General features: G+C 37.4%; 1 protein-coding gene across 1 annotated transcript; it reads left to right on the forward strand.

Moving 5' to 3' along the window:
* The first annotated feature begins 454 nt into the window (after positions 1 to 454).
* On the forward strand, positions 455 to 23037 carry LOC139145564 (uncharacterized). The gene is made up of 35 exons (XM_070716801.1): positions 455 to 651; positions 1969 to 2104; positions 2497 to 2683; positions 2982 to 3200; positions 3345 to 3531; positions 3930 to 4126; positions 4328 to 4559; positions 4691 to 4897; positions 5117 to 5222; positions 6154 to 6270; positions 6436 to 6603; positions 6804 to 6952; positions 7671 to 7793; positions 8380 to 8518; positions 9194 to 9380; positions 9980 to 10191; positions 11087 to 11199; positions 11575 to 11694; positions 11959 to 12087; positions 12415 to 12636; positions 12819 to 12956; positions 13608 to 13785; positions 13948 to 14088; positions 14634 to 14771; positions 14902 to 15032; positions 15762 to 15909; positions 16074 to 16234; positions 16460 to 16703; positions 17464 to 18027; positions 19064 to 19246; positions 19383 to 19573; positions 20053 to 20164; positions 20654 to 20982; positions 21156 to 21363; positions 22235 to 23037. The coding sequence occupies exons 2-35, from the start codon at positions 1969 to 1971 to the stop codon at positions 22513 to 22515; spliced, it is 6297 nt and encodes a 2098-aa protein (XP_070572902.1). The 5' UTR covers positions 455 to 651; the 3' UTR covers positions 22516 to 23037.
* The last annotated feature ends 1223 nt before the right edge of the window (positions 23038 to 24260 follow it).

The raw sequence follows: 24260 nt of genomic DNA on the forward strand, positions 1-24260 counted from the left end.
GATTTGTTAACTCATTATGTATCATGACATAACTTTTTTTTTTCTCTTGGAATTTTACTGCAGGAGAAGCCGGGGATGACTCTTCTATCATGTCATACATTCCTCTGTTGACACCAGAGAGCGGCATTTGTGAAGTAACAGTTCCTCCAAGTTGCGTGGCCGTACCGACGGATATATTAGATTGGCATCTGCACGGAGAAAAAACCTATTACATTTCAATCAAAGTTACCAATGTAGCAGGTCTTAGCGTGGTTGCATCATCCCTTCCTTACAGACACGTTGTTCTGTTACCGAGAGAAGGGGTTGTATATGACATCACTTCACCGGATGAAGCTGGTTTTCTCTTCGAGGCAAGTTTGCATCTCATTGTACAGTGTTATTGGTTGTGTTGTGTTTGTTATAACATTTGAGGTATCGAAATGACATTTCTGCGTCCTCTTTTCATTTTAGGAATCTGAAGACATTGATTTCCAAACCAGTGTGACACATCTCCACTGCCGTTGGACTGGGTTTTCACACCCATACCAGAACGTCGACTACAGCGTGGCACTTGGTACTGCACCAGGTTTGGATGACACCGTCCCCTTCATCCATATCGGTTCATCAAATTCAAGATATACATTTGACGATTTAACACTGGACATCTATCAGGTAAGTAATTATAAAGATGTACCATTGGCTTACAAAATAGATACGAGACATAATTCCACGCACGCGCATTTTACAAAAGCGTTCCATTCTTCTCTTGCCTACCTTTTGTACTGGTATGAGGGCCCACATATGAAAGGCAATTACACATTTCCTCCGAATGTATTGGATGCAGGACTGCTTTGAAGTTCACTACTTTGCATAAAAGAGAAAGGTGGACAGTTGACTTAATTACACTCATCCTTCAACTCAACAAATCTACTGAATCAACTTTTAAATGCTTGCACAGACACGCTCGGTCTTAATACTAGTGCCAATATTTGTCGATGTATGTACTTCTTGGTTAGCCACAGTACGTTGTTTGTACCACTGGTGTCTTTCTTGTACTTCCATTTCAACGTTATTACTGAAACAAAGTCACTTCTGTGTAACCTATGTAATCCGTTCCTTTGTCTCCTATTTTGGGTGTCAAGTTTTGTTTGTTTTTCCCGTGTCACTGTGTAAGTGCTTGGGTTAATCTCTGATGCTTGGTTACATTGCCTCAAACATAGTACCAAGCGTAATATCAGATCGCAGTTTTTCAGTGATCAAACATGGTACCAAGCGCAATGTCAGATCAGTCTTTCCATGAAAGTATTCACTAAAAAATGACAAAGAAACCGTTTCCCATAATAATTTTCAAAGCAATATTACAGGGTGTGTGTCGAAAGGAAATGCACTCTCTGCTGGTTATTCGAATCTAGACGCTGGCGAGAATTTTTGAAGTAAAGGGTCATCAATGATGGTACGATCACTCTCTGTCTTAGTTGCGGGCTGTAGAGTTAGGACGCCTAGAGGATTACTTAATTTATGTACGTCGAAAGTTGGCCTTTCAATCTTTTCACAGATGGAGGTTTGCCCATTGTGATGAAATGATTCTGCATTTGACAAATCAGTGGTCACTGTTTTGGTAAATCAGTGTATAAAATTAGGTGTTGTTGCAAATAATACTATGCTTCTAAATAACAGTGCGCACATATCATGACACAGGCATGATCTTAAGACCATAACGGAATTTATATCATTTGACCCAGTAGAAATTTGAATGAGAAAATGTAGTAATGAAGAGTAGGGCGCATACATCATCTCAGAGGGGTAAGGTGTTCGGATGCAAGGATGCAGAGCAATATTATAATAAAAACGAGAACACATGAAGTACATTTGGTACCTATTACTCGAGTTTCACGCATAAAGCGATCGTCAGATAGGTAGATCTACCTATCTGACGATTGCGTTATGTTCGACTGCAGCTCATTCTATTTGTTTCGTAACCCGAAACAGATGTATTTTGTGACTGTAAAAGCGAAGACCGAGATGGGGTCGATATCTGTCAGCTCTGATGGTGTTATGGTACTGTCTGCCGGGGATACCCTACAGGATATTTATATTTATGACGGATTGCCTTGTGACGGCCACAGTAAGAATATTATCGTCATTAGTCAAGACTACATGTGCACAGTAAACTGTAAATCTCTCAAGGCTCTAAATGACTATCTTAAGAACATATTTTTTCACTTTTCTGCCAGTATCTATGGAAACACATTTATGTGCCTGCGTTTTTATATTCATATCTGTGGCTGCAACATCTTCAGACCTTTGATTGCTATTTGATTTATGGAATAATTATATTGTTCGATAGAGGTACGAGGGAATGTCAAAGGCTTGTCCTAAAAGGCAAACAGCATTAGTCTAATCTTTAATGTTCTTAAAATTTGACAAGATACTTAAGATGTGTAAATCTCGCACGATACATTTTTAGAAGTAGAATCTAAAACTCATTAATATTAATGATGACATGTGATTATGTAGGTTTTTGGAAAACGGTAAAGCCAGGAGGAATTCTCAATGACTTCAGTCGACGGCAGACATGTTCAGATGATCTGGATTTCCAGGCGTCAGTAACTGGTGTGAATGCCAACTGGATTCTGCCCGACGATATTCGAGGATATATTACCGAAGTGAAATGGGCTCTACAAAGTGAACTATTCATAAACGGGTACTTTGATACTCAATGTTTGTAACAATCTACCTTTGTATATATGGATGAGACTCTCTGAACTAACTTCGACTCTCGTGCACCGCTGTTTTTGTCCACAAAATGCAAGATTAAGTATACCTAATCATTAAAAAGGCGATCTGATCCGATCTCGGCTCGGCTTTTGAAGTGAATGAGAGATTCAATTACCAGGTGAAGTCTAACAAAATATTCCAAAGACTTCCTTCTCTTAATGAAATTGTCAGTATTCATTCACCATACTCATACTAAACTTGAGCTTATCTCTAAACCCTTGTAGTTCCGGGAGAGTTTGGGACTTCATCGTTCAATACAGGCCTGTACATACAATCAGTGGCTGTCAAATAACAGATGTCACGTTGAGGCCTGGTAACCATTATCGGTCCATTGTACAGTTTTGTCATCCAGCTGGCTGTTTCCAACCCGTCGCGAGCAATGGATTCTGGGTAACACCATACCCTCCTATAGCAATTGGAATCACTGAAGTCAATTACGAAAGGTATGTTCATTAAGCTTTGTCGATTCAAGAATCTCTAAACGTTGAGGAATTTCATGATTAATATGCTTTGATGTTTGCTTCTTCACTTTACATAGTACCTAAACGGCGTCATCATGGAAGGATAATTTCGATTTATTTCCATAGTGACTCAAGGTCATTTGTTTTCAAGTGGTACCCTTTCGAGCAAGAAGAGTTAACGGGAGAAAGCCAGGAAGATCCGATGGACTACTATGAATGGAGTATAAATGTCATGACAGCAGATGGAGACACACAGCACGGGAACATTTTGCTGCCGTGGCAAAGAATTAATGCTACTATGGTTTCGGGGGAGGTAATGTTAAGTTTACACAGTAAGGTTCAATATTATTATCGTAAGCGTACGGTACAGCACCATGTTTTTCGTCATGATTCTTTCTGTGGTATCTAATACTTCAAGTTACTTAAGCAGAGAGAGAGAGAGAGAGAGAGAGAGAGAGAGAGAGAGAGAGAGAGAGAGAGAGAGAGAGAGAGAGAGAGAGAGAGAGAGAGAGAGAGAGAGCATTTCATGTTAATTAAGCGCAGAGAGAGAGAGAGAGAGAGAGAGAGAGAGAGAGAGAGAGAGGAGACTTAGTTATCGAATTACACGTATATAATTTAATCTCCAAATTGTAATGTTTTAAAGGCATCTGAATAAAATAATAAATACTTGAAATCGACTAGTCATTTTTGTTTTCCTTAATATCCTTCAAGTTACAGTATACCACGACACTTTTGACCGAACTTGACTTCAGTGATTGTCTTCGACTTGGATTGCGTGGATACAACAAAGCTGGACTCAGCTCTACAATTCACAAGGAGATAAAAGATTGCAGTGTGGTTGGTCACATCACAGGGAACGTTGTTATCGACACTGTAGGAGAGTATGACGATGAAATCGATGATGTGAGGTATTCCGAGATATCAGGCGTTTCCGCCTTCATATTCCTAAAATAGTACAGTTGTTGTCGTCGTTATTTTCTCTTTATATAACCACCACCATCGTTGACGTTATCATCATCACCTAAAGCAGCAACAGCATCAGCAGCAAGAGCAGCATCATTAAACCCTGTATAAATAGCTTTATTAACACTTTTTTTCCTTCTTTACAGGGATGTGCAACTGTCTGCTGATTTGGTGTGGCCAGCTTCTGACGCTGAATATACGCGTTCAAAAACAAAGCTTTCTTCAGTTTGGCCAAGCCTTGGACATGGAAATTTCAGTTGGAAAGTCATCTCCGATCAAACTTTGGACCGTTACGCATATAAGAAGCCAGTCCAACACATTGATTATAATTCGTACCCAAGTTCTTCACCAGATATTATCGCATATGGCAAAAGTCAAGTAAGACAACACATTATATTCAAGTTGTACTGAGTGACAGTATTGGTCATAATATTTATTTTAAAATGTTCCCAAAAGAATATTTGTCATTCTTAGGTAAACAAGCTAATTACTTTCAATTATTTCCACAGTCACAGTACATTAATGTTGGTGGCCTTAATCTACAACACGGCTGGCGCTACTACATATGTATACATGCTAATGAAACTGTCACATATCGTGGTAACATCAAGGTTATTCTACCGGAAGTGTCAGCCTGTTCTGATGGAATCGTTGCTGATCATACCCCACCAGCTACTGGCATAGTGAAAATCGGCCGAGAGGGCCAACAATATCAGGTAATTCATATTGAGATGCCTAACCGGGATAGAGAAATTAATATTACGTGACATCAAAGCAACAGTTTATACAAGTTATACGAACTCATAATATCTTCCACTCTAACAAGCGAATGACATGAAACGATATCTGCACCAATCAGTAAATAATAACTCGTGGCATCAAGATGTTGTTGTGTGAACAGATTGATGGATTTAAGATTATTTCATGTTCTGTAGACATCGACTTCTGAACTAATCGTTCACTGGAGTGGATTCTACGATGTTGATGAACACGGACGCAACACCCATAGCTCTGGGATAAAGACCTATGAGATTGCCATAGGTAGGAAATACTGTTTAAGTGTCAGTCAAATTTAATTTTGTGTTATGAACATATTCGTTTCTGTATTTGATTTTCATGATATCAATACAAATAACTTACAACTTTAATACGTATTAGCGATCTACCAATCATATCGCTCCTGTCATTGAGATGTTGTTATGTAAATATATTTACTGAATAAATTATAGGTTTTACTTGTTTGTGAATAAACAACAGTCACTTGATATATTTACTGTAATGCGGCATAATCGCAAATGACACTTGCACGTACGTATACATAAACTCAATTATGTCATTAAATTCTGCATAAATTTTCTCAATTACCTCCCATAGATTATTTTACCAGCTTTTCTATTTTATTACTAAAGATTGTGGGCTTCGGTTACTCTATACCTACTTTCAGTCGTACATGCCAAGTGATTGTTATACTTATGGGCACCTATTTAAATTGACATACCCTCGTCTGCTTTTCTGCAATAAAGACATTTCAAAGTATTTTGCACCATCAGGGAAGTCGGTGGCTTAATATGTGCTACGGTTTTGATGTTGCTATAAACCATTTAACGGACTTATCATATAATGCTGTGATAATGCCATATAACGATATGTATTGACTTATGCGCTGACTACTGACAATCATCACTGCCTTATGGTAGTTTGAAAAACACATGGCATTCGATAAAACTAGACTAGCAAAAGAAGTTTACAACTGCATTGATTCACCTGCAGTGATTCGAGGTTTGAAGTATATCAGTAAAATTAAAAGTTAAGCATATCTTAAAGTCGGCAAATTAAGTAGGATGTTTGAGTTAAAAGAAGATTCAATGGATACGAGGGGATTTACACGATATCAACATTGCTGTAAAAATTCAATAAAAACAAGTAAAACAGGGTTTCTATCATTTTATGTGGTCACGTTATGTTTTCGTAGGTTCATCACCAGGTGGTTTAGATGCAAGAGATTACCAATCCGTTGGAATGCTCGACAGGATAGTACTTACTGATCTGTATCTTCAAGGGGGACTCACCTACTTTGCTACTATTAGAGGTACATGCAAATCTAATATTAGCTATCAAACAAGATTAATTAATGGTTTTGGACATATAAACGATTGTCTTTTGAAGTGAAAAATTATGTTATCTACCAATGACCTATACTATTTTGATCGACCATATCTCTTATTGATCCATTGATTTTTTACGTCTCTTGCAGCTACGGACTACGTTGGCCTAATGTCTGAAGCTGTTTCAAATGGTATTACAGTTGATGTCACGCCACCAATTACGTCAGAAGAGTCATTAGAATTAGGAGGTCATTTCCTCACTTCCATCTCTTCAATAACGGCATCATGGACTGGACTGTTTACTGACGCAGAAAGCGGTATGTCGACTTAAAGTTTAAATTTAATGGACAGGAAAATTAAAAAACACTGTCCTTTAAAGAACACAATCTAAGCGAAATTTATTAAACTGAATCCTTGCCAAAATAAATGAAAAATCAGTAATAGGTTATTTCATTTAACCCTTATGTCTGAAATTTCTATTGCAAAAGCAAAATATTGATCCGTCATTTTATATTAGGCATTGTCGAGTACGAATGGTGTGTTGGTTCAAAGTCTTGGCATTCAGACGTTTACGCATGTACTGTTACTGATCAAGAGGAGAGCGTCGTATCTGATGACGATGACATCGAATTACTTGAAGGTCATGTATACTATGTGATGGTCAAGGTATGCAGATCATAAAGACTATCCGCCTGTTGGTTATTGTTCAAATCAACAATATATTTATTTATTATTTGTACTGTTGCATTACCAAGTTAATCCAAAGTTTGCGTACTAGCTTTTCATTCTTGACTTATACTTTAATTCGTGTTTACGTATCTTACTATGATGTTAGATGCAACCTGGCACATTCTTAGGGTATAGGTATGTTTTTAATGTCGACCTACAAATTTTAAAATAACAAAACAGAATGTGTAGTTTGAACGGGCGTGAGTGCATTCAGGCTCTCATAATTTATCTTCATATTCGATATCCATTGACCCATGCTGATGCTATCAGTTGCATAGCCAGTATAGTTTCTATTGTGTTTTATGGACGTTTTCAATTTTGATATTTACAATGTCTGCAGTTAACCCAAATTACCATTTTAAATTTCAATTATCAGTAATTCTAAGGAAATTTGCAACTTATTCTTCCAAATCTTAAAGGCGATGATCAAGGAATTTCCATTTTGTCGACAAAAAGTTGGTCCCTACATTTTTCTTTAGTCTTATTGAAACCAGATGTAGATGTAGCAACGTTTTCATTCTTATTTGTCGTTCGCCGTTCCTGTTACATTTCTTTAATGGTCGTTAACACTGCTTATTATCGAATTTCGTGTTACTTCATCATGACATGTCCCACACGGCAAATGACAACTAAAAATATGCCGTGTTATCTTCAGGCATATAATAATGCAGGACTTTCAAGTGCCATTGCATCTTCGGGTATGTTGGTTGATGCGTCAGCACCTGTTTGCGGATTCATTTATGACGGAGATGATAAAAACACAGATAAGGACCATCAGGTATGACATACACGTTTCATTACCAATAATTACACCGAAAACGCAAATATACCATTGAGCCGTCTGATATTTCAAACTGTATTTGCTACTTTTGATGTCGCTGTATAGCTGCAACCAAATTCTTCTTCGGGCACGGTTACCGTTGCAAAACATTGTTTTAAGAGAGTCTAACTCAGCATTTCTGTATTTCTTAGGAAAGTACACACGTTGACAAAGCCCAAAATCTTAAGTCTGTCGATATGGTATATAGTATTCCTCTAATACATTGAGCGACTTTAAAATCCTCAGATGTAACTTGCAAAGTCTGCATATAAAAACACTTCTAAATTATTAGAATAGCCGACAATGTAGGTATTTGTATTTCAGGCAAAACCACTTGAGCTTCGTGTACACAGATATTACGTCTGAACATTTTCACAGCAAGGATAACAACTGTACAAGCGATGACTTATATTACCGGCAAGAAACAATGCCTGGGCAAGGTTTGAAAACATTCTTTCTCTCTTCGCGCCCAACAATTGAACAAGCATATTGTTGTTCCATGAACACTACAAAAACAAACTTACACTAAATGTTTATTTCATAGACACACTTAGACTATCTGGCAGCTCACTGGTATGGATTCTATGATCCCCATTCTCCTGTCACTGGCTATTTATGGAAAATTGGATCTTGTTCAGAATGTGACGATGTCCTGTCAGAAGAGGATGTTGGATTGTCACTCGGTACCAAAAGTCATTACTTAGCAAATAGTTTAAAAATGTTTACATATTCAATGTATCTATGTATGTATGTATGTATGTATGTATGTATGTATGTATGTATGTATGTATGTATGTATGTATGTATGTATGTATGTATGTATGTATGTATGTATGTATGTATGTATGTATGTATGTATGTATGTATGTATGTATGTATGTATGTATGTATGTATGTTATGTATGTATGTATGTATGTATGTATGTATGTATGTATGTATGTATGTTTGTATGTATGTATGGATGTATGTATGTATGTATGTATGTATGTATGTATGTATGTATGTATGTATGTATGTATGTATGTATGTATGTATGTATGTATGTATGTATGTATGTATGTATGTATGTATGTATGTATGTATGTATGTATGTATGTATGTATGTATGTATTCGTGTATTCGTGTATTCATGCATGCATGTTGCTAGGTAGATCGGTAGTGCAGGTCTTTAGGTACCTATGTACGTAAGCACGTACATGCTTATTATAATTATATATATATATATTATATATATATATATATATATATATATATATATATATATATATATATATATATATATATATATATATATAACAGTCTGTTTTGAATAATGTACGCTAGAAGTAAAAAGGTATATCCTTCAATGCTATTCCAGAAATGAAGGCATCAAATCTCAACTTGGAACCCGGGGTAAGATACTACACAACCGTCACTGCATGTAACGCCGCAGGACTGTGTACAACTGTAACGTCTGATGGTATCATACCAGATAACTCTCCACCCATTGCAGGCAAAGTATACGACGGCGTGAGTCACGGAGACATCGCTTTTCAATCATCAAGGTAGAGTGACCTTTTCGGCTTTTCTTCTAATAACAGACAACGATAATTTTTTAAATATTGAATCACGAAATTCTCATCTCAACAATACAAACCACGCACACTGAACTGAAATAGCATGAAATGAGTACAAGGAAATGACACCTTATTGGTCTTCTGCTAAACTTGCCAATCGTCCAACCTTAACGTCTTTGTTAGGTAGGTGTAATACAGCCTCTCTTGAGGTAGAATCACTGCCACAATAGTCACCTTTTACTGGCAAAGTTACAGCGTGTCAGCTTAGGAAATATTGATCATTCCGGTTTGCTAAAATTGTGTCATATTACTGGGAGCAATAAAAAATTGAAGATTTCGTAGATTGTATGCACGTTAGAAACTAAAGATATTATATACGTGTAGACAAATATTTATATTGAAAATAATGATCAACGCTATAATTTGTTGTGTACAGTAAAATGGAACATGAATTACTGCTGTACACAAGCTCAGCAATGAGAAAGACAACGTCCAATGAAGTATGATAGAAAGCTGCTGTAATTGTTTTAATGTTTGATAATGTTTGAAATGATGAGCTAAGTAATGTAAACTACTTCGTCCTACAGGACATCACTGTCGGCTCACTGGTATAATTTTCACGATCCTCATTCTCAACTTTCACACTACGAGCTTCGTGCAGGAACGTCACCCGGTGGTAACGACATTTTACCGAAGTCGAGATTACATCTGACCGAGAAGGCATATATATCACAGATACCAAACCAACTACAAATTGCCACCCCGATTTATTTGACGGTAACAGCCTTTAACAAAGCAGGTATATTCAAGAGACAAACAGTTGATTCTTTCCAACATAGTGCACTTTGGGCAACAACGTTTTACACAGACGGTACACCAATGGCCACTTTACTGTTGATTAAGCCCACTTGATGCAGTCAGAATTTATGTTTGTACAAAGGCAAAACCAGCTCTATCTGGGGTTGTAAATGAAAGATTAAGATTGGCACAGTGTGTTCAAGATTGAGATGCAATGTAACATTATGCACTGGTCCATGTACAAGTCTTGTTTATTTCAATTTCCCGAGACACACAGTGTCTGCCTAGGGCACACAAGTTTGTGTGATGCTATAGCAGTGATCTCATGAAAGTGTGTTGCCTCAATAAACTAATTATCATCAAGAGGCATCAATGAATGGAAGTGATGTATTGTGTTTCAATTTTTACCATAGGGTGCCAATCATTAGCTCTCATTTGGAATCCTTGGAAGGGTCTGTTTTATTTTTATACAAGCGGAATTTCTGACTGTATCAAGGTAGGCTTAATCAACAGTAAAGTGGCTATGGGTGTAATTGTTCCAGGAAGGGGTAGCAAATGGTCGGCACTTGAGTTCAAAAGTTACAATCACCCAATATCAAAATTGTTTTCAAAATTTTTAGGAGGAAAAAGACATTTGGCGTAAAAATATTGTTTCACTTCGTGAATGATGTTTGATATTCTGTATTTCCGCAAACTACCATTTTTCTCACAACAATTGACATGAAACGTTTGTGGTCCTTTGAGTTTTTATTGAACACAGTACAAATTGTTTAAGGCAATGAATTATCCGCTGAAACCCTCTCTACTCTTATCACACTGATGAACGAGCCAGATTTCCAAGTTTCTGGTCTAGTAATATAATGCGTATTCATAAAACTCTGTTGTTAACATTGCAGGCTTACTGATAGAAAAATCATCGAATGGTATGATAGTAGATGATACCCCGCCTACTGTCAAAAAGAAACCAACGCATGACATTTTCGTGGGATCAGTGTACAACGGAACTCAGGTATAGTATAGATTATTTTTGTAATATAGAAAGAGTCTGATCAAGCACTGCAGTTCTTAGATGGTGTCACTTGTCTTTCTAATGGAATATTTATCGTTTTGAATGAATAACGACTGACAGGTAGACCACATTATTTACTGATGTAATCAGAAAGCACGTGACAGAATTTAGATAAAACAAAGCCCTTTTCCATTAATATGTACTTTTAATATTTTTTTTCTAATCATTCTAAAAAGTCAATACAACGTAGTAGATGGTATGCCATGGATATTTAATTGTCTCATATATCTATATGTTTCCCAAGAGATGGTCATGGTATAAAGTTTCCAACAAAGATTACAATTATTCTAAATACAATTTTTATACGTTTCTAAGGTATGGAGCGGGCTTCTCAGCGTATCTTGGGAGTTTCACGACTCAGAAAGCCCTATAGTGAGTCAGCTGCTTTCTGTGTCTACCCATCGTCAAAGCGACTTGAACGTGTCTCCTGTAAAGGTAACTGTTTCGTTTGTTTTCCCGAATTCTCTCTCTCTCTCTCTCTCTCTCTCTCTCTCTCTCTCTCTCTCTCTCTCTCTCTCTCTCTCTCTCTCTCTCTCTCTCTCTCTCTCATATATGCTGGTATATTTTTACCTAAACATTTTCTGTTGGCGTGAAATACGATGTTAAATTGTTAAATTTACCAAAACTCGGCACTGTATTTCAAAACAATGATGGTACGCCGTTTATTTTGGGTTTTTTCCCACGATTTTGACATTACAGGTACAAGGCAATCTTCATCAGTATACATTCACCAACCTATCACTGCACGATGGTAACACCTACTATGTCCACGTGATAGCATGCAATGCAGCTAAACTGTGTACATCAAGCGACACAGACGATATCTTGGTAAGACAAGTGTTTAAATGTGTTCGAATATGTCAAGAAGTGTCTTGTTTACTAACGTCAAACAAAAAGTAGAAAATGTCCCCAAAGCGAAAGGTAACATTTGATAAGGGTAGAATTTGTTGTTTGAATACCCAGAAAAGTAGAGGTAAGTTATCAAGAATTTCTTTCACTTGAAATTTGGATACTTGTGTTAAAATGAGAACAAAGAAAGGTATTTCAAAACTCAGAAACGGGTTTGTCCACCGTGCACTATGTAATTTTTGACAGTTGAATTTGATCATATAGTGATTTCGAAATTTCATTCAATCAAACTTAATTCATTTCCAGGTTGATTCGAGTCCTCCAACTGTTGGCACATTCGCCGTTCACACCGACCATGCGGCGGGATTGACACGGCACAGAGAAGGATGGATGATATATCACCAAAGCCAGGGGCAAAACTCAGCAAATGTTAAACTAGCTTGGTTAGGATTTGCAGATATTCACACAGGAATAAGACATTACCATGTTGGAATAGGCAGTAGATATGCTTCGTGGGATATGACTAAGGTAAGTGAGACATGTAAAAAGTTGATCACTTTTTTGGGGAAAGCATGGAACATGCCTGGGCGTTATATGAATTTGAATGTCGATTCGAAGTATCGTATATGCTCATTGGTCAATATTCGGGGTTTTTTGGTTTAATTTGTTTGGTTTTTTGTTATAACAATGTATAATGTATTTCTAAACAGAATACGACAGTTCAAGTCCAACATTCCAATGGGTCGTCTCATTTCGATGAAGGTAGCATACAAACTGCAACTGTTGATATCAACAGGGGCCTGATTCCAGGGGAATATATATATTGCACACTTTGGGCAGTAAATAAGGTAAGATAACTAATCCATGCAATTTACTGTGCATAGGTCAGTGTATTTCCCCTTCACTTTACGAAATGTACCGAAAATTACGGCTTGCTCGTTGAAAGTGTTTCCTGGTCATTGATAACCGATAATTAATCATTATGCTGGTTTAATGATTTTTCTATCGCATTCAAATTTGCAACCCGAGGTAACATTTACTAGGCAAAGATTTTAGCGCCCAAAATCACTCCTATGGGCTGCACCTATACATCTGCAAAATGTTGTTAAATACCCGGGTCAATTTGTTGCAATTTTTACTTTGACCAAATCACACAGCTGAAGTACGAGAAAGCACACACTTAAGTACACGCTAAGTTCCTAGCATTACAACTAATCAAAACGATGAATATTGCCGTGAGCTTAGCTTCCGATGACGTCAAGTAAACGCATGGTATATTTTTATGTGTATTTTAAACCTTATTTAAGCAGTAATTATTTAAGTTTTGTTATTGAAAATAAAACAAGCAATTTTTACTTGCATTTTCGTGACTTTCGATCGAGCTTAACAAAGCGTTTTGACAGTCAAAGTTATGATGTGGAACTGCCCTTTGAGGGATTGCCTGGAACGAAAAGCATGATATTACTGAAAACGTAAATAATAATATCTGTAACTTGCAGGTTGGTTTGCGAAGTTATGAAGCCCATGAAACATTTGTGGTGACTAAATCTAATGATCACAGTGGGATTTTGTCTCTGCTGAGGCGATGCGACACACAGACATGTCAGGGAGACTGCACATGCGCACCACAAAACACACCGTGTGACTTCAGTCCAGAAAACTGCAATGACGTCACAGGTGAGACAATTGTTACGTTGTGTACAGTCAAGATTTCCCCTGTTCATTACCTTCGCAATAGGAGGAAATGAAATTGTCAAGCTGAATGACTTTGTTGTAATTGAAATAAATGATTTGACTGCAGATTAACTTAATAGTATTCCCATAAACTTGCACGAACAGGAAACAATCAGTACAAGCAAGTTCAAGTGTTCGATATCATTGACTACAGAGATGTAGAATTGATCGGCGATGCCTTCCAAGACGTCAACTTCACGGCTTCAAGATGTGCTTTGGCTGGAAGGTGGAGAGTTTCAAATAACGGTAGGAAAAGAAAACCTGTGTGTGCGCACGTTACTCAATACTCATTACCCAATAACTGCTTATTATACAAGTTCTTGCTCGTGAGCTCAAAGAAAAATCTACTTTAACCTTTGTGGTTGCTCAAACTTCGGAGGACACATAACCTTTAAATCCATAAACATCCTGAATTCCGATACACTATTATAATCGGCATAATAGGCAACAATCCACTTCGCATGCCGGTATTTCGGTACCATTCGCTCTATATATCACTCGTCTAGTGGTTCGGGCAATATTTTACTCAGTTTAGCCGAAATCTGGCGTATATCATCTTGAGGCAACGCTTATCCTATTGACGTAATATGTCATCGTTTGAGGAAAATAACCAAATGTTTGATTATATTGAATCCAGGAAAGCATTGTGGGTAATTCGGCTTTTCGAGTACATGTAACATGAAAACATAATTGTAATATTTCGTTTTTGGCTTTAAGGTTTCTTGTATGTTTAAAGTCACATGGCTGCTGTTTTGAACTTTTCGTCCAACGTTTTTTACCCTGTGCATTAGGAATATCAATTCAACGCTATGAATGGAGTGTAGGAAGTAAAGGTGACGCACCTGGAACTGGATTATTAAATCCCGCCTTTGACAGAATATGGCACGACGCTGGTCTGAACACTTTTGCAGTTTTTACCGCTAGGGACAGTACGTTGACATTTTGTCTTTTATTTTCCTGTTCTTCCTTTCTGTACAATATGGCGGTGAAAGTGACCAAAAATAACAGCAAAAAGTATAGATTGTAATCCTGACTAAAATCTCTTGCCCACTTTTTCAGTTCATCTGAATACAAACCTGGATTATGTATTCTACGTAAGGGCTTGGTATGATGCAACGGCGTACGCCGTTTTTGCGTCGGATGGAATAAGATCAGACGGAAGCCCGCCAGGAGTATCGAAATCGCGTAAGGTATGGAGCCTAATTTTGAAATTGTCTAGTAGACAAAACTTGCCTGATCCGCGATCCGTGAAAATGCCAGATCCGTGAAAATGTTCAGATCTAGAGTTAATTCAATTTGAAACGGTTGAATATATCGTTGGGCCGACCGATATTTTCAGTGTTTGTATCGTATTTAATGTATTCAAATAAGCTTACTTCTGCGAAAAAGTAATTTCATTATAGTTTCATTGACATGGGACATTTTAACTGTAATGTAACAGTCGAGCACTCTTTGAAACAAATTTGACACGTATTTGACTTTAGCACACTAACCTACTAGACTGAACTCGATACTTGTCATCATAAGCCTCAAAACGGAAACTTTTGGTCATTTGTATCTCACGGGACTTAAAGTCAGTTTCTCTCAAAATTAAGAATAACAATAAATAATCGCTGTGCAAATATGGTATCAGTCTTAGGGAAAATAGTAAAAAACCCAAATTTACCGACAGGTCAAATTCAAAGTGACTGCAATTTCTTATGTAACAATGAATTTTCAGTTTACAAAATCAAAACGGTGATCGAAACCCATCTGGTCCACAGGATTCGAAATGTGTGCACATGAAAAACGTACAAGCAAAGTATAAACAGTTTAGAGTCTGAATATCCTGCTCGGGGTGCATTTTGCCTTCAAAGTTTCAGTTGATCTTATTTTGTGAATTTTGTGGTCAAATACTTCTTTTACGACTACGTATACAGGTTAAAGATGTACTTGACCTCGATAAACTGGTTGACACTGACTATTCGTCTTCAACATCATCGATTGGTGTTTCTTGGAAAAGTATATTCACTGAGGCTGATTCTGAAATCAGATATTTTTCGGTGTCTATCGGGACTTATGTTGGAGGTAAGATTTAAACTTTCTTTATTCTGAAATCAAAAGGATGCATTATAACTTCAGATTCCTTATCAAATGTAAACCAGGTCCTTTACACTGAGGACGAATGCTCACTTTCATATTGATACATTGTGATAATATAATGAAATGTCTGCTGTAATTTTGATTCTCAGGCGAGGACATCCAGTCATTCGGTGAAAATATACTTGCATCTAACGAATTCAAAGTTAAGTTGGATGGGTTGACTCTCCAGCCTGGAAAGAAATACTATTGTAATGTCAAAGCTGTCAACAGTGCTGGACTTGTGTCGATTGCATCATCTGACGGATTTATGGTGAGATTAGAACCGAATTTTTATGCATTCGAGATCCAGATCGTGGAGGGTTTTGCCACTGATTTTCAACTCAGTTTATAGCATCAGTTTTTCAAGTACATGTTAGTGGGGTGTCTCTCAACGTTTTCAGCGCGAACGACATACTATATTAGAAATATATTTTTCTTTTCATCAACTTTGAATTTCACCGACCTACACTTAGAAAAAAAACATTGCGTGTTCTAGGTTGATACAGCGCCACCTGAAGTCGGCGTGGTGCATGACGGTCTCGGAATTCACGATTCAGGGTATCAAAACTCCAGCAACATTGCAGCTGCGTCGTGGCATGGTTTTTCTGACTTGCAATCATCAGTTCATCATTACATATGGTGTGTTGGTACCACGCCTGGAGCAGAAGACGTCCTTCCTTGTAGGGACGTCGGGCTTCATCTGTCGATGGCGACAACAAGTGAACACGGTCTTAGCTCAGGTAATGCTATGTGTCTTTAGCATTCACCATTTGTTTTAATGTGTTGACGTCACAGGTTTGATGCTATACAAGTGACAATCACTTGTCCTTTTGTGCAGGGTTGTCATTTATTCGGTTTGTTCAAATGCACACTCTTGTCATTTCATGTAATTCGTATCAGTACGGTCATATACAAACATTAAACCCCGATTGTTTACAAGTTCAAAACATTGTTCTAATTATGTAGGCGATGTCAACTGCAAAAACGAGCTATTTCTGTCCGTTTTGCATGATATGTACACGACCTACCTTTGTAATACCATGATCAAGTTTTAAATGACAGAATTTATATTGATTGCAAGAGAAATGCAATGATGCTGATGTGTGGCATTAAACCAAGAATGCCAGAAATAACCTAAATTTATACTAACTTAAATAGATTATTTACGGAAAGGGTATAGGCGATTTTTATTTTGTTCACAGGAGGGACTTGTTTTTTTCATTTTGGCTCATAATGAAAATTCCTTTATGCAAATTGCTCGAGTTTTCCTAGCAAAATGACCTCATTCTTGTCACAGGCAATGCATGTATAATCATCATATATATGTTTATATAACCTCAGTCGATTGAGGTAAAACAAACCGCGTGATATTACAATTCAACGTGCTAATAATCGTCCCCATTTGAATGAGTTTACTTACCTCAGTTCACAAAAATATCATCACATTTCTTTATTCGCACTATGTTTCACCGTTTGGTCCCCATTTCACCTTGTATACAGGCCAGAGTTACTTTTCAAAGGTCATGGCTGTCGACGCTGCAGGTCTCCAATCCGAAGCAGCGATTTCGAATGGAATCACGGTGGACACCACTGTTCCAGAGGCCGTAAAGAAAATCGACGACAACACAAACCTGATCGTTAACCCGTCCTTTGAAGAAGTTGAAGCAGAAGATGGTGAGACGGATTGCACCAATCCCGAAATATTCATCTGCCTCCCAGCGGCGTGGCAGGTACAGGGAACAGGTCACGTGACAAGAGATTCAAACATGAGTTCTAATGTGGGCAATGCCTTCATGAATATTTATGGCAGCGTGTCACAGACGGCGGAAACCGAAGTTGGCGGAAAGTACAGAGTTTCTTTCTATGCAAGTCACTTGCCCGTGTCGGCCACTTCACTTGTTTCACAACAGGGATACATCCACCTTCCCGGCTTGCACCGAGTCTTTAAATTATTCAAAAGAAGAACAAGAGCCGCGCAGCTGGACTGGTATGAGCATGTGTACTACTTTACTGCAGCATCAGAGTTGTCAAATGTTACTATTGGATCGTTTGGAGATAAAAGCGGTAGGTGATTGTCATCGTTTGTACTTGAAAGTATCATTGAAATATAGTCTCTGTAAGCCAGACTGCATTTGGAGGCTCTCATCTGAACGTAGCATTACACAGGCTGTTGGAATCGCTAAAAATATCCATACAAGGATGACGTCATAGTCAACGGCATCTTGTGAAGGACACCGAAACAATATACATTGTTAAAGAAACGCACTCGCCAATCAATGTTCTAACTCTTGCACTACGGCATCCCTTGTCTTTTTCTGAGATGAACAAATTCAAAATTCTGCAGCAGGAGCTGACAATTCAGTGACGCTAACATTAGGCTTGATCTGAGTGTAGTTCTACGGAGAATGAATCACCGTCAGAGATCTAAGACTAGATCATCTTTGCGTTGTCTTGTCCGTGTGCAGCTCCTTTAATATCCAGTTCCTGTAATTTGCACATTATCGATTTATGAGGACAGGAGTGTGTGGAAAACACTTATTCGAGATTACTACAGCAAAACTGACAAGACTTAAAACACTAAAAAGCTGTTTTGAAGATGTTTTGAAGTCTTATAGAATGGGAATCATTATTGGAAACCTCAAAATGTTTTTGATGAAACAATAACACTATTCTATTTCTGTCAAAGTGCATATCTGCAACGGATTTAACATGAACTTCATCGTTGAAACATTTGATTGAGAAGGTCAGAAATTAGTACAAATTGGTACACTGTTTAGTTGATATACAAGTCATGGCTGTTGTAAGATGTTGTAAGGTGACAAAACCAAAGGTATTATATTCAAATGGTCATCAATGTCACAGGCTGTATTTAGATAATTTCCAAATGCTCAACCTTTTACTCCATTCCTCTAGTTTGTTTGTTTCTCGCCAATGACATATTTACTCTCTATTCCACATCAAACAGTTTCGTATGCTTCGCAAGAAATTCTATCACCGTTATTACTGCTTTGCCCAAAGAATTCGAGGCAAATAATATAGGTTTTTTCATTACCAAATGACAAATATGTCTCCTCTCTCTACTTTGCAAATTTGATTCCAGGCATTGCTATCAATGATGTTCAACTTTTCCTAACCTCTGAGCAAGAGAATACACAGCCTACTGATTCTATACACACAAATCTGCGTACAGATGGCAAAGAATTTTCCCTGCATGCAAGCTGGGATATCACAGATCCTGAAAGTCCGATAGTAGACTACATGGTCGCTATCGGTACCGTTAAAGGTAAACTAACTTATCAATCACAATTCTTCAATTTCTCGACTACTCGGGACGAAGGTATAAACATGTCATTAAATGTGTTATCGTTAAGGCAAATTTGATTGAAAAAGGGTTAAAATTAAACTTCTATTTTCATTAGGAGGAACACAGTTGCAGGATTTTCAATCTGTGGGTCGATCGTCCCAAGTCTTCATTGACGACCTGTTACTAACCAGTGGTTTGCCCATTTACGTCACCGTGGTGGCAAAGAATGCCGCTGATCTGACTGCAGTGTTCTACTCTGAACCAATCATGGTTGACATCACACCTCCACAGCTGTGCTGTATCGGGGTGAGTATAGTCTTTATCGCCAAGAGGGCAGGTCGAGACGTTCATGTTCCTCTGTGTCAATGTACTGTAAAGAAAATCAATAGAAGCTTATTAAATTTACTTGAATATTCAATATTTAGAAGACTATGAATTTTCACCTTTCTCACAGTAAATGGTCATTCAACATCCCCTGAACACAGAGTCACTACTTCTGTGTCGGCAGATACCATCACTGGTAATACTTCTCTTACATATTCTGCTAAGACTCATACAAGTCATTCGTATCCCTATCCACTCTTTGTCTCTTTTGTCTCATATTTATCGCACACAAATATGGATATAAGCAAGGTCAAATACGGTTGACTGGAGGTACTTAGACATAATACGGTAGACTATTCTACAAACTTTATACCTTTATACACGATCGGTGTTTTAGGTTTTAAAATAAATGTGTATTAAAGTCAGCAATTTAAAAAACATTTACCTGTATTCCATATTAGGATGGTCCCAACGAGAATGAAGATCTCACTCATCAAAGATCGTCTGTGATCTCAGTGCATTGGACGGTTAGTGACCCTGAGAGTGGAATTGAATATTGTGAATGGGCTGTAGGTAAGGTTGATTGCAAATGTTTATAATTTTTTGTGAAACATAAGCCCCTGCATATCTAGCTCATTGTTTATGTCCACACTACTATATATCATAAATTTCAGTTTGCAGTGCGCATGTAGTGCGACTTGATCATGAACGTCTGCCAGACACCCTTTTAGCTGGCCAACTATCTGGTTTATTTGTCTGAATTGTCACCAACACGGCACTGCATCAGGATAAACTAGCAGCAAAGATCCCGAAGCAAACACATCCCTCGTTGTGGTGACTGCTTATCCTTCTCTGCAGGTACTTTAAAATAATTGGTGTATTTGATTTATATAGGCTTGACAAGTTTATTTTTAATCTGTTTTCTTGTGTGTTATGTGATACAAAACCATTTCACAACTATTTCGAAGACTTTGGTCACTATCGATGAATTTATGCGTTGATTTAGAGTAACAAAGCTCATATTCCAATTCAATGGTATTTTTTAAAAATAATTTTTCACAGGAAGAGCGCCATCATCATCAACACTTTTACCGTACACAAGAACCTCAACACAACACTCGGCTTCAGTTGATCTGGAAAACCATGTACACCATGCAGACACCGTATATTGCAGCATACGTTGCAAGAACTCCGTTGGTCTTTTCAGTTATGGTGTGTCCAGTGGAGTCACTCTCGTAAAAGAAGCACCCCACTCCCATGAAGCAATACTTCGTGTCGTCACTTCCTCCCAAACTGTCTACGATGCACGAGAGAACCACCAAACGGAAGTAAATAGTATCAGTATTGCATGGGATGGATTTTCTGATTTGTCCGGTATATCCCACTTTGAGGTGAGAATCACATACTGAGTAACAAAGGTTGCTCTGCGATGCAGGGGCCCATACAAAAGATTATTTCACCAAAAGCTATGTTTGAAACCTTTTTATGGTCGCAAAAGTAATGTGGTTACCATTCTAACCAGTGTTTAATTTCAATTAACGATATCTGTCTTTGTTGTTTTCAGTGCAAATTGCTGGGTGACACCAAAGAGGCGACGCAGGCTTGGAGGTCTGTTGGAGTTGAAGGTGAAACCACTGCAGTAATGACCGGTCTCTCCTTAAAGTCTTACAAAACATATCAAGTACAGCTTCGTGCCGTTAACTATGGTGGGTTGAAGAGTGAACCAGTCACATCGGATGTTACCATAGAGACATGTCCACCATATCGCACAGGTAAAATACACTTAATTGACCACAGTCTGACCACTTTTGAGCGATATACGGCAATAAGAGATACATTTCTACTTTATTGTCTATGGTAATGTTTTGAACGGTTGGGAAAATGACATATGGCCACAAGTTTATCAAATACCAGTTTCATAATGCTTTTTAATAAAGTGCTTCTCAGTGTACAAGTTTTGTAACCACTCGCCGACGTAAAGGCAATTTATACTCGTATAGTGCTACGTCGTCAAGTTTGCTTTACCTTGTCAACGGCAACAAATTTAATAGCATGGCAATCAGTATTTCTTCCGCTATGGCTCGTAAATCTAATGTATAGATGTATACTTTGTAAGTCATAACTATTCATAATACGACAAGAAAATATGGTGTTGTGCACCTGTGAACGTCAAAGTAATCACACGAATATTGTACGGAAAAGATGTGTATATTCACTGTAACATGAGGCATTCGCCAGTCGCCTTTAAACTGCAAATATCAGCTACAGCCGGTTGGAACGACATGACAGTGTCCTCTCCATACAGAATCAGTCAACTTAAAAGTTCTTGAAAAATTGCTTGATCCACCCGATGTTGTTTGCTCTGCAGCTGTAAATTCTACCGTTTAAACTTTACTGGAGGCATGCATCCTATACCTAGACAGAAAAAAATGTTCGTGACGTACCAATTGTGTGATGACACAGTTATAACGTCAAATCATGCTTTCCTCACTAAATTCCATATTGTTTATGATAATACGTAAACATGCCTGAAGTGCGATTATCATGGTCACTGCTACAAATTATATCATTATAAAATAATAGTTTATTTATTTGTACTTGAGATAATTTCATTACATGAGATTCATTTTTTCCTTTCACAAGGGCACGACCTTCTCTATTCCTGGTTGAGTGAGGGCGTAGTGCATCTAGACTGGTCAAAACTATTCATCAGCAACTCGTCTCTCACCTATGAGCTGTCTGTTGGTTCGACACTTGGAGGCGGTAATATTCTGAAGTGGTACGAAACTCGCATCCCGTCTTTCCAATTAAACGAAGTAGATTTGTCGATCAGATATTTCGTCAGCATCGTCGCCGTGAACGAGGCTGGCCTATTTGAAATCTACAACACAGATTTTTTTCCTAAGCATAACTACAAGTTTTAACTTCTTTTACGTGTATATTGCAACTACAAAATAAAGCACATATGCTTTCCATTTTGGCAATTTTATGTGAGAAAATATTCAATTTAAAACGAAAGAATAAAATTTAATAATCGGCATATACGTTTAAATTCTATTGATATATCCTACATTAATAAAGTCTACTTAGCTTTTTTTTAATAACTGACATTTTATGTTTGGGGAGATATCTAAATTAAAACGTAAAATTCAGTGTCTATATAGATGATATACATTTATCTATCAGAAGTAATATTGTATTGTTTTTGCTTTTTTGTTTTCTGTATGTCGGATATTATCGAATCAGAAACACACATTAAGTTTCCTCAGTTGTACGTTATTTTCTCTTACTTTTAACTGTTCAAGTACAGTCGCTCATTTCTGAGAAAACGGTCGTTTTCATTTATTTGCATGTTCCATTTCGCCAATTTTCAAGCGATGTTGTTTGTGTTAAAAAAGAAAATAAATATTGACAATTTGAACATCACGCAATGTGAACGATTCGTCGTCTTCGTCAATTTTTATCGTTTACCTAAGACACAGGTATTCAACAGTATGGAAGTTCGACAACTATTATCACTCTTCTCAGTACCAGAAAAAACACCTAACCCTGTATTAAAACGTGTGAGAAAATTTACTACAGGCGTGTACAGAGGATCTGCACCAGCCAATGGATATGCCCTGCAACAAAACATCATTTTACCAAGGAACCATGATAGACAGTGTACAATAAAAAGACTCCCGTAAAAGTTTGATATCACCACTTCATACGTTCTAACATTTTTAAACAGTATTTAATGATGCTAGCCCATCTTTAGAGTGATTCTTAGTGTGTGTGCGCGTGTCTTGCATTACTTTTTTCATGTATATACACGCGTACATGTAATTAAGCCATATAAAAAAAGCAGAATGCACTATTTTGAGATAAATAGATTGTACTTAAGTTATATTATTCTGGCAATAGTGTAAATGTCATGTCATGATTATTAGCTTATATGCATTGCATATTTAATAAGTCTCTACAATCAAGCAACATATAAAAACTTAATTCACTGAATTTGATGCGAGTGACTTGGTATGAACCGAAAATTTTATCTCAAAGTTAGAGTTACTTTACTGCATCATGCAATTTTAAAGCGTATAGATAGCGAGCTATGCTATCGATTGCATATCATGTTAATTTTGTAGAATACCAAACTGATTCGTTGGTTCACCAAATCAAATTGTCAACAAACTTTATGTTAAGCCCATATTTAGTGGCACTTCAGGACTTCACAAATAGTCCAACAAAATTTGAAATTTCCTTGCGCGAGAATATTAAGTGAGTTTTAAGGGCTGCTGAGCTGTGAATAGAAATATTTCTTAGGGAGTGTTTGAATTTTGTGTTCGATAAAACCAACGAGCGACATGCGATCCATTAAACAACTGCGAATCTTTGTGATACTTCATCTATCTAGTGATCACTTTACGCGTCTTGAAAATGACTGTGGTGTTCTAGATTTTAGCGCAATCAAAGTCATATCTATGCTATATCTATGCTTTTTATGCGTTATCATTTTCCAGTCATTTTTTTCTAAAATAATTAAACAGTTATCAGCTACTTTCTGTCCTTCTGTACTTTGTTTTCATTGCAGTACCATTTTGCAGTAAAATATTAAAGAAAAAGTTACGTCCGCCACCCCAGATTATTATTAGTTGCGGCTTCCGCTACCCCTCGAATTCACTACCTT

The sequence above is a fragment of the Ptychodera flava genome, chromosome 12 (genome assembly GCF_041260155.1).
Source record: "Ptychodera flava strain L36383 chromosome 12, AS_Pfla_20210202, whole genome shotgun sequence".
In the NCBI taxonomy this organism is placed as follows: domain Eukaryota; kingdom Metazoa; phylum Hemichordata; class Enteropneusta; family Ptychoderidae; genus Ptychodera; species Ptychodera flava.

Bases quoted from the DNA above. Each gene is read 5' to 3' on its own strand.
- LOC139145564 (XM_070716801.1), top strand. From the start codon at position 1,969: ATGTATTTTGTGACTGTAAAAGCGAAGACCGAGATGGGGTCGATATCT. The intron at 7,794-8,379 runs GTATGACATACA...TTTATTTCATAG, and splicing joins ACACAGATAAGGACCATCAG to ACACACTTAGACTATCTGGC. The intron at 10,192-11,086 runs GTATATTCAAGA...TTAACATTGCAG, and splicing joins AACAGCCTTTAACAAAGCAG to GCTTACTGATAGAAAAATCA.